The sequence below is a fragment of the Mastacembelus armatus genome, chromosome 10 (genome assembly GCF_900324485.2).
Source record: "Mastacembelus armatus chromosome 10, fMasArm1.2, whole genome shotgun sequence".
NCBI classification, from domain to species: domain Eukaryota; kingdom Metazoa; phylum Chordata; class Actinopteri; order Synbranchiformes; family Mastacembelidae; genus Mastacembelus; species Mastacembelus armatus.
Window position 1 is genome coordinate 12,089,153 of NC_046642.1, and position 11,460 is coordinate 12,100,612.

Below are 11,460 nucleotides of genomic sequence, written 5' to 3' on the forward strand. Positions count from 1 at the left end.
GCAAAATTGCATCCAATGAGCGTACAGCTGTGGTTTTTATTGCGGTGTAATTATATAGCTGATAATACTGTCATCATGTTAATGTGTGCGCTTTATAGCTTGAATTTACATGGGTCTATAAGGGGTCATAATTACAGGCTGCGAAATCAACAAAGTAATGTGGTCTTATGTGCCACCTAGTGTCATTACCAACTTACTACATATGAAGATAAGATGATCCTAGGTTATAATACTGCAGGTTCTAATACTGCAATGCAATACTTGCTAAAATTCCTGTCCCTGTTTAGAAGCTAAAAAAAAAAACTGTGTTTAAAATACATGGTACATAATAAATAAAAACAGCAACAAGCAAATGTTTTTATCATGTTTATTCATTACAGTACAGAAAAGTGCCATCCAATTTTAAAACACATCACTCACGACTGCAAATGTTCAGTTTATCAATACCCTGCACAGCAGAGATGGAAACAAACAAGGGAGGTAAATGAACTCAGCCAGGGGAGGAGAGAAAGTAAGACACAAATAAATACAAGCATAACTGCAGGTGAGCAATTTAAAAGGTCAAAGTCTAGAGAAATGAAATCACTATTTTATAGAGACCATCTTCTAAGGCACCTGAAAATAATCTCCAATATCAACTGCTTTGAAGTTAAATACTCAACATGTACAGTACTGTGTAATTTTACATGATTAAAGCTTGACAACAAACAACGGTTATCATCAGACTCAAATGCCTTTTGTGTAATAAACCAAAAAAAACAAAACTTTTTTCTTTCTGAGAGCACAGTTCCATCACTGAAAATATCATTGCTAATGACTTTATACACTATGTGCCATGATACTGAATGTCTTACATTAAACTGGCTTAGTGTTTGTATAGCAAACAAACAAAATCAAAATGACTTCATTGACCACAACACACAACTGACCACAGCTGAGGAGGTTTGATCAAATCATCTATTCTTATTTTAGTGTTACGCAGTAAATTACTACTTTAAAAATCTTATTTAGTCTTTCTCCCCTTGGTACAATTAATCTCATTACAAATATTCTCATATATTTTGGCTTTAAGGCTGTAAAGAATGCAAACACACACTTGATGCAGATTGAGTTCAGGCCACACTCCTTTCTCCTACGTAGTCATCAGTATTGCAACGCAGGCATACAATTATTAATTTTCTTCAAATGAAGTATTATTACACACAGCATCAATTAAACATCTCTCCTACAATTAAGCATCTCTCCTAAAAATATTTTTGTCATGTGTCTGCTACCCTCCCTCCTGTGTCACAGTCTGTGTTTCAGTCTCTGTGTGCTGCTCTAGCTGAGCGGTCAGGAAGGGGTTAAAGAAGAAGTCAAAGCCAAACTGTAGGGCATTCTGAGCCGTGCGCCTCCAGTCGTGCTCGATTTTGTATTGCCTGCGGCTGGGAACGCTGGCATCGCCACACGACACGCAGTGAATGGCTTTCAGTTCAAACACGGGCCATTTGGAGCCTAAACGTCCCTCCAGTATGGTACTGAACTCCACCAGGCTTCCTGTGTTTAAGTGTAAAAGCACAGACTTGAACTCATTGCTGGCCCGCAGGACGATGTCTTTAGTCGCGTCTTCGTCCTCTATGATCGTCCCGTTCTTGGTCTTCCTTTCCAGTGGCATGCCCATTGTGACTTCGAACTTGTATCGATCAAAGCGTTTGATGTGACACTCGTGCTTGGCCAGTTTTTTCAGTTTGCAGAGGGGGTTTTCTGGAGGCGGAGCCGGGGCAGGCAGAGGCTGGGGTTCAGCTGTGGAGTTGTTCACCTCCTCACACAAAGGATAAGGTTCACCATACAGACACCGCATCCAGTTCCCTACAAATACAGGCAACAGGTTGATAACTGACTGTGGCCCATTCTCGATGTCGGTTACACGGACGTATTTGAAGCGCCCGGTCCAGGTGACACGATGTCCTTCGAGATGAGAACAGAGAATCTGAGTTTGAGCCATGTTGGACTCTTTCCAGGCCAGTGGACCGCAGAGGTTGCTGTATTCAGGCCATGTCAGGGTGGAGTTATACACCTTCATACCTTCAGACCTGTAGACATACATCCAGCAGAATAGCACCACTGCACTGAGCCACACCAGGATGAGCTTGACAATGCTGCTCCGTGACAAAGATCTAAAAACTGCAATGGGGTTGAGGCTGAAGCGGGTCCAAAGCCTCAACACCACTGGCACAAAACAAACTGTCACTGTGACCACCATCTTGGTCAACTCCAGGGCAAGGAACCACTGCAGTAATTGGATGATGAGCATTGCAGCCAGACCCAACGAGAGTATAGGGAGAGCGAACAAGAAGAGGAAGTAGCCCACACAGGTGCGGATGAGTCCGATTGCAGTAGCGTTATTGAGGAACACCAGGCAGAGCTCACACCAGGTGAAACAAACTAGGTATGGTACCAGGCACAGATAGGTGCCTTTGAAGCCTCTCAGCTGAGCCATATGGAAGAGCAGATAAAAAAGGTGTCCATATAGCAGACACGGCATCCCCAGGTTTAATGCAACTATGTCCCCAAGAGGCACAGTGATGAAGGTCATCCCAAAGACCCTGAGGAACCAGAACGACTCCGGCAGGAAGTGAGTAAGCGAGCACACTCCCGAGAGGACCTCTGTGAGGAGGGCTTTACGAGCAAAGAGCTGAGCAGAGGCATGAAGGCTGAGGAAGGCAGTGACGGTGAAGAAGAAAGCGATGGCAGCCAGCTCTGAGCATGGAATCCAAGATTTATCCGCAACAGGGAAGGAGAAAACTACAAAGACCACTGAGAGCAGGAAGTACCTGAGAAAGCAAAGAGACAGGATGTATTTAGTTTGATACAGGAGCACGTTTAGTTGCCCAAACTAATCAAAGATTTTATGTACATGACAGTGGTAATGTTGTAGTCGAAGCAGTAAAAGCAAAATAATAATCAAACTTCTCCTTTGCAAACAAAACCCAGTAAACAATTAAACCTTGTAAACTGAGCAGAGGATTTATGTTATGTATGTTTACATAAAGTAAACAGAGACAAACTTACAGATAAGGCTCCAAGTGCGTCCATCCAAAGTTGGTCTCAGCCTGCTCGAGATCAAGACCAGGTTCAAAGTGAGCCAGCAGGTCTGTGAGAGCCCGGAAATTTTCCCACGCTTTGGAATTCTGTCAAATAAATAAATAAGTCAGTAAGTAAATAAGTAAATAAATATCCTCTATCTATAGTCCAAATCCTAGTATTCTGGTAAAACTACATGATTGGTCACTAACCTGAAAAACTCGCAATGTGCAGATGACCATGGAGAAGAATGAGAGGTAGAAAACCAGCAGTGGGATGACGAAGATGAAGAACTCGATGGTGAGGTTGGAGATGATGAAGAAGAAAATAAGTGCATTAACGTGGTGGGTGGGGATCAGGGCGCTGAGCCACTGCATGCCGGCCCGCGATGCCCAGTCGATGAGATGCTCTTTGATCTCGAGCAGGGCGTACAGAGGGAACTTCAGCAGCTGGGGGAACCACATGGAGGTCAGGGGTCAACAGCATCATAGCCAGTTCTAAACCATGCACGATGTAGCATGCCATCAATACAATAAAAATACTAACAGGATGCTATGAATATTAACCCATGTAGAAAAACTAAATCCAATGGACAAACACCACTAGACCTTTCAGCAGACACAGTGAAAGTAAACATGAAGAGGTTAGAATGATGGCAGCAGACGAACCACCATGTCTCAGAGCATCCCACCTTTTGGTGCAGGGGCAGTTCGTCTGGATTCTTCACCACCACGTTATCATCGTAGTCGTCGTCGTCACCTCCCGCTGCAGCCATGACAGGCGACGGTGCAATGCCCTGAGCGTACTTCTTAGTCATCTCAACAAAGTCGTCGAGACCCACATGGGAAGTGGCTACACAGACGTACAGAAGGCATCTTTCCTTAATGTTACTGAACCTATTCATCAATTTCAGTTAATAAAGATGCTGTATTTTTTTCCCCTTGGAACATCTGAGGCATGAATAAATGACCAACTGCACACAAACAATCATTATTAGTAACCACTTTTTTTTATGATGTGTGTTAACAGTAGGTAAAAGACCACACATACCCTCACTGGTGACCATAGTCTCCAGGACTCTCCTCTGTTTCTTGGCAGAGCTGTTAAGTGGACCTGGGGACACTGGTTTCCCTGCATATGGAGGAAACATGGTTTTAAAAAAAAATCCCCTTAATATGCAACACACCTGTGTTTCTTTGATTAAAATCCTATGAATACACTGAACTACAGTCAATAATAAAATGAGGTGGATGATGTCATTATATCAAATTAAAGTATATCCTCTCAGATACCTGGCTCTGTGTGGACGTGTTCAACATTCTCTAGCATCTCAGAAACAGCGACTGACTTCTTCCTGTCCGGGTTCAACTTCCAGTACATGAGCAGAGCTGCTTTCCTGACTCCTCTCTCAAAGCGTGTCTCTGTACACAACTTCTTCACCTCCCCAAAGTTCTCCAATGTGATACCTATAAAAAACCAACAAAAAAACAAACGAAGTGATAACAAATGATTCCCAGCATGAGTTGAAGGGTACTATATTATTTCCTGTCATCAAACCAATGGTCTTCTACTAATGAATGTAGACTGGGGAAAGCAGTGGGATATTCTGGTACCTTTCCTGGAGGCTAGGCACTGCTGCAGCAGTTTGACGGCGTCCTTGCGGCCCTGTTTAGCAGCCTGAATCAGCCAAGTGACTGCTGTGCAGTTGTTCAGCTCTTCATCCCTTTCCCTCGCCAGTGCGAGGAAGTAACGCCCCATCTGGACACCCACACACAGATTGTTAGACTTGCAAATCAAGCATTACTACGACTTGGTGACCTGTCCTTCGCATCAGTATGTCACTCCAGAAAACCGTTCATCATTAGTTGGCTGATTTGTTCTGCGTCCACCATATGGCCACTAAAGACAATAGCATTTACAGTATGTTGAAACTGACCTTGGTCTGTGCTTTAGCATCTCCGGACTTTGCTCTCTCTTCCAGATCTTCAAAACTGACCTCTTCCTCTGGCTCCTCTGAAGGAAACAGAAAAATCAGTGACGTCACATTGTACAGGACTTCATAGGTCTTTAAAATGAGCTTGGCAAAACGGCGATTCACAAAATCTCCCTTGTGAAATTTTTGTGACTATTGGTGGTGGTGATTGCAAAAAAAAAAAAAAAACAGTGGAAGCATTCCTACTGTGAATGGGGATTATGCACAAGTAGAAGTTTTATAACCGTCCTTTGTCTGGAGAATATGTGTTCTGACCCAGCTCTCTCAGGGTGCTCTAGAAAACACTCTATCGCAAAAACAAAAGCATTTAAATTAACCTGATTTAATTTAACCTGAAACTGCTGACCAAGACATTTAGAATTAAAATCAACCAACTCTCAAGACGTATATTATTTGTACTTCTCGGAAATATCAAAGCCTGAGTCTTATTTTTCTTTCTAACAGCCTTAATATTGAGAAGTGATTTAAAATACACAGTAGATTATGTTTTCTGATTATACAGTATAAAAAACAATCCTTGGTTTTTGTAAACATAGTCCAGATATACAGGCGTCTGAAAACGATTCAGTTCAATGTGTCATGAGTGATCCCGGAGTGTGAGCATGACTCAGATCCTTCCAAATACACCTCCTGTCCCGATACACCGTCCCTCTGAAGCTTAGCGCTATAACTATATTATCATCTTCTTTCAGATGATGACTTCTGCTACTCTCAAGCTCCAGTTCCCCAGCAGAGCCAGAGCTCTCACACTGAAAAGTCACTATTGCTGTGTTTAAATCGAATTAGTGAATCTTTCCCACCATGTACAACAGGAAAAGTAGCGGCTGGCAGCAAATGTAGAAACACTTCTCAAGATTCAAAACGCCCACGGGCTGAAAGTGATACTGGGAAAGGGGGGGGGTGTTGGTCTGTGTCTGTCTGTCAGATGAAGCCAAAAGAGATGTGATGAAACCCAGGAACTTCCACCAGACGCCCAAAGTAGTGCCTGGAAAGCTGCTCATACTCTAACCCTCTGCCTGAACCCTAAAACAACTGTTTATTTAGCAAGATCTACTGTGGCTGCAGGTTCCCCTGATTTAAAACAGTGATCTGGTGATATTTTCATTCGCTACATTATGAACTGTTAAATCCAAGACAACTAGGCACATGGTACAGCGCGGGTGTTTTATTGGGGTTAGGCCTAATGAAAAAATAGAACAAATTAAAATGACTGTGGTGTTCCATTTCATATTTGCCAATAATACTCTGCAAAGCTACGCAACAGATTAAACCTTGTTATTTGCAGTGCTGCTATGAGATCTGCTGTGTGAACTTTTAAAAGTTGGATGTGGTTAATGGAAACTAAGCAGAGTGGAAATGGCCTGTGAGAAGACAGGCTTTTCTTCACCAGTCAGCAAAATGGGAGAGGCTGCTTTACATGTTGTGGTTGTCATGGAGGCACAGTAGTACACGCAGTAAGCTCAGAGTGATGGCTGCACTGACAGATGAAGTAGAGAGAAGTGAAGAAGTGTAACAAAAATTTGCTTTAGGGTTAAAATTGTATGAGATCAATGATCGGAATTGCACTCTCACCTGTGTCAGGGGTGAGAGGAGGCTGGGAAGATGTGGCAGCAGATCCAGCAGCTGACGATCTAGTCAAGGGAGTCTCTGTAGAGGCTGCATTGAGCTGAGATCTGCCCACCTGAGAGAGGCTCCTGATGGGCTGGCGGAGAGGTGAGGAAGGAGGTGTGGAAAGGGAGGAGGAGCGGGAAGAAGAAAGGCCGGGAGAAGTCCGAGGGGTGGTTGGAGGTGTTGGTATGGTGATTTTAGGTCGGTCTGAGGTTGGTGTGGTTGTGGTAGCAGATGAGTTAGACAAGGAGGAGCCGGCCCTCAGTGCGGTGGGAGACGTAGCGCTGGGAGTGGGCGTAGATGACCTGCCAGTCAGTGATGGATCCATGGCTGAAAAGTGCATCAGACAACAAATCAGTTGAAAAGGAAACTCAATCACTAGAGCAGATCTGATCAAATTTCTACAATATACAGTAATAGCATGTTAATAGCAGCAAAGGGGAACAGAACATGTGTTCAAGATAGAGATTAAAGGATTACACATTGAATAAGAATATATATAATATATATAACATTTATGTGTGAAGTAAAACAACCTCATCTAGTCCACTATGTGAGTCTCCGAGCTGCCCTCCATTCAAAACCCAGTTGAATGGAGCTTCCAGTCAGTTTTACTTTTGTCAGTGTAAACTTTTTTTAATTTTTGTGTCAAATTGTGTCATTCTAAGTATCTAACTAGAGAGTGGAATCGGTGCATCCCTAGTGAGTCAGAGGTGAGTGCGTATGTGTGTGTGCCGGGAGTGTTTGTGTTATATAAATACACTTTCTCTTTCAATTTATAAAACTCCATTCACATAGCTATTACTACAACTGCAGTCCACTAACTAGACCCTGAACCCTCTTCTGAGGCCTCGCCAAAACTTACAGGCTGCTGAAATAAAACCTTTGCACTGTTTATTTCACAGTTTTTCCTTCAGCACTAACACACGCGTGTGGCTATCAACCATGTCCCACCAGCAGGTCTCCTTTTTCAACAAACCCTAATACAACCGAAACCAAATAAATCATTAAAAACAGGCTGGAGCAGTGTTTGGCTGGACAGTATTACCTTTCAGACTCCAAGCCACACGTCTGATTGAACAATCCAGTTGCTTTTTTTTTTAGGTTCTGCATCAGATCCAGGTTGTGTTTTGAGGTGTTGTTTGGTTCACTTGAGTACAAGCTGTTGTTTTGTTTTTTTTAGTGGCAGCAAACCCATCATGTGATCAGCAGTCTATTTTAAACAATATCAACTGAGCCCTGGAAGCTACTTTGGTAACATCCTTGAAATGTTCTGAGTGGGAAAGGGATGACTCCTGTTGCAGTTTAGGGAACCCCCCCCTTTTGGTCAGCGTAAACCGGATTCCGATGACCCTGATTTAAGTGACCCTGATTTATAATCCGAATCCAGATCTTTATTTCCTGATTTAATATAAAACGTAACACAGCCTTTATGTAAGGGGACAACAACAGATGTGGAAGATAACACAAATATAACGCCGGTGGTTTTGCTATTGCTAACCTGCATGTTTACAAAACATCCGCTCACCTTTACCATGAAAACTCTAGTTTATTTGAAGTCCTCCGAGTGAAAAGGCCTCGAGAAATATCTTCGTGTCCTCTAAACACAATCCCAAGTCATTCTTCTCTGTCGTTTCCAACAACTCTGCCAGTCCGCCGCTCTCTCTGTGATCAGACTCCAGCACACCACGTCTGTCAGCTGTTCCGCCACATGGTCACGCCCACTTTGGAATCTGCGCGTTGTGATTGGTCAAAGCCGACACCCGCCTTTCTAAAAGGGATTTGATTGGCTGTGACCGAGGGATGTTTGACTAGTTTCTCCCAGACAAGAACAGTCGATCGAAGAGAGACTTCATGGTAGAGACACGTCGGTGAGAAAACTGTTGATATGAACTAAAACATAACATAAAGCAAAACAGCATTTTATCTAAGCTTCTGTCTCAAACAAGCACTAATAATTAAGTCCCAGACTTCTTTTAAACTCCGTCTTTGTTTTATGAAGACATTTTTCGATTTTTTTTCTCAATAACGTAATATTGTTTTTCTACCAGAGGATGGCAGTGTTATGACATATGGGTTTCTCCCAAGGACAGGCTTATTCTTGTGTTTTTCCAAATAAATGTATAATAGAAATTAGGCAAAGGCAAATGCTGCTGGAGTTATTCATTCTGAAAAACAAAAGGCTAAAAACTGATAGACTGCCTCTAAATCTGTGGTTGTGGTGCAACAATTTGCATAAGTTTATTCTTTGAAACGTTGATTAAATTCAAACTGGTTGGTAACAGTGTTTAGAAGAGTAGCTTTTTGCTGTCATACAGAGCAACCTGCCGTCAGGAGCACTGGGCCGAATAGACCAGGAACACATTAAAGATCAAAAGAGTGGGACCCCGATACAAAGGGAAGGAGGGCCGGCAATAAAAGGACTTGAAAACAGAAGTGGAAAGAGTGAAGTCAAGTCTGGCAGTGAGACCAGATACCACACTGTTGGCAAAGAAGGAAATGGGGGCAGTAATTGCTTAACTGCAGCTGCATTGAAGCAGTTATGTAAATGGCTCCCGATTAGTAGATTAGTGCAATCCAGTTGAGAGGATAAGCAGGCCCCTCATACTGGTTTTGGTCTTTCACATGCACACCTTCAATCTATATTAAGCAATCTGTCTTTTAAATGGGCTTAGACGCACATGCACTCACAGACGCAGTTCTCATCTAAATTGGCCAAAGCAGCTCAAGAAAGATATTTGTAATAATGAGCTTGCTACGAGTCCAAATCTTTAGATTATGTAAATCTTCCAGATTTGTTAAGGCTACACTGCCCCTGTCTGAGACAGTCACAGGCCACACTTTCAGGTTTTTGCCACATGGTCATTACTTAGGTGATTAAAATTAGAAACAAGCTGATGTTTTCACTTCGGTCTGTTTGTTTTCTCTCTGTATCGAGGACGTAATGACTCAAGATTCAAGTGGTGGACGCTCTCTGTCGTCTTTTCTAATCTTATATCTGGCCAGCCCCCTCCCTCAGTGGCAGTGATTAAAAACTGTTGTATGACACAACACATGGAGGCTATTAGCCAAAAACACACTCAACCCCCTTTTCATTTCCTCTCTGTGTTTGTAGGTAACAGGGTCCTGTATGCAGTACAGGATCCCACCCACAGTTTCCCCCAGCATTGTCAATGACTCTCACAAAAAGACAGACCTGAGGAGGAGGAGAGGAGGTATGGTCAGTAACCATAGCAACCTGAAGAGTTATGTGAGATCGGACATTAACTGCAGTGAAGATGAGTATTTTCATCACAAACATGGCCCAGTAGCTATTCAGCCCTTTGATGTTTCTCTCTGCTGGAAAGTAGCCAGCTGATCCTATGGTCAGTATCACACTTGTTTATTTTATGATCCTTATATAAAGACAAGCAACATGTTGTATGATCAACTACACGTTGAGGAAATTCCTTAATTTCTGACATAGGCAGGTAATCCAACTATGCCAATGACTAATCATCTTGAAGCATGAAGCATTTTTTAATAAATCAGTTTATTATGAATTGCTGTTGTTTTGAAACCATTGGCACCTCCTACACACTTTCCAAGAGGGGAAAACTCAGCTCCTTCCTGTGGGTTATGTCCCTTCTTCAGCTGCCAGTCCTTTTTGTATTGATCTGATGCTATTTTAAGGGCTGAGTGGAAAGAAGGGAAGTAGGAAAAATGAAGTTATAAAACAGGGACAATAGGAACAATGGTATATAGACTAGCCTTTATTCACAGCCATTTAGGACTGAGCTTAAATTTGTTTAGATTTTTTTTTGTTTCAATAAGATATTAAGACAAAAAACAAAACAACAAAAATGTCTTCAGTTCAGTATCCTGAAAACATCATAAAGCAGGTATGGAGAACATTTTTACAATGGACTGTAGTTCACAATTTTTAACAGGCAATAGAAATAAAATTTAAATGTTAAATCAAGCCAGAAGAGCAATTTAAAAATTACATGGTGCATTTTTTATTTGTACTTTCAGCCACTGGAACTAATGGGAATACAGCTATATAATGCTCCTGGTTGAGTCATACTCCTTGTGCTGTGGCTACAATAAACAAGTTGTATTATGAATCTGGGTGTGGGGCTGTAATAGTGCATTTGTAGAGCAAAGTATCGGATTGTCTAATGGAGCATTTAACACCAGCATTTCCATTAAACACCTTGTATCTCACCAATAAAGTTTAAAACAGAGGAATATCTGTGGTTCTGTGCTTGAAAAGCTTTTAAAATCACAGACAATGTGTCTACTTTACAAGGCTGTTTTTTATGAATGAATGTTTTGTGGATGGACATGGAACATCAGACTCAGATTTTTTAAGTGAATAACAGGGGTGAGTCATGCCTGGGAACCCTAATTACCTTCATATGAAAATGATACGTCACCATGAGCACTCTAGGCAAGGGACTTTTCGGGTTTATGTTGTGGAAAATAGGTTGGTTTGGTGGCTGGCTTCAGAAATTGCATGTCTCATGTTTGATTTACATGTCCTTTTGTGTGTGTGTGTGTGTGTGTGTATTTCCACAAGATCTTGTGTATGCGGCAGTTTAGGTAGATAAATGCCTCATTTGATTCTCTGGTCCCTGCTGAATTCCAAAGGCCATCTCTAAAAGCTACGATGAATTTAATCTGTCAGCCGTCATGAATATGCTAAGCTTATTATGGATCGTTCTCTTGGATATGCCGAAAACCTAATATGATTAGGTTAAGTTAATAAAAACAGTTACTTCTCACATTACTGTATTTCTCATAACTTGGCCAAA

The 11,460-nt window shown here is 42.0% G+C and overlaps 1 protein-coding gene across 2 annotated transcripts; it reads right to left on the reverse strand.

Annotated features, from left to right (window-relative positions):
• Positions 1–353: 353 nt before the first annotated feature.
• On the reverse strand, positions 354–8,346 carry wfs1b (Wolfram syndrome 1b (wolframin)). 2 transcript variants are annotated; one of them, XM_026331077.1, is made up of 10 exons: positions 8,199–8,346; positions 6,629–6,994; positions 5,000–5,076; positions 4,677–4,821; positions 4,356–4,529; positions 4,114–4,194; positions 3,755–3,915; positions 3,276–3,512; positions 3,052–3,170; positions 354–2,813 (listed from the first exon to the last, which is right to left on the reverse strand). In XM_026331077.1, exons 2-10 carry the CDS (start codon positions 6,990–6,992, stop codon positions 1,271–1,273), a joined length of 2,901 nt encoding a protein of 966 aa, XP_026186862.1. In that variant the 5' UTR covers positions 6,993–6,994; positions 8,199–8,346; the 3' UTR covers positions 354–1,270. The 2 variants fall into 2 exon arrangements, with proteins under 2 accessions (XP_026186862.1, XP_026186861.1); XM_026331076.1 differs by having other exon boundaries at positions 8,193–8,346.
• Positions 8,347–11,460: the final 3,114 nt, after the last annotated feature.

Bases quoted from the DNA above. Each gene is read 5' to 3' on its own strand.
- wfs1b (XM_026331077.1), bottom strand. From the start codon at position 6,992: ATGGATCCATCACTGACTGGCAGGTCATCTACGCCCACTCCCAGCGCT. The intron at 3,513-3,754 runs GTGGGATGCTCT...TGGTTCCCCCAG, and splicing joins AACTGCCCCTGCACCAAAAG to CTGCTGAAGTTCCCTCTGTA. The intron at 3,171-3,275 runs GTTAGTGACCAA...TTTATTTGACAG, and splicing joins GCACATTGCGAGTTTTTCAG to AATTCCAAAGCGTGGGAAAA.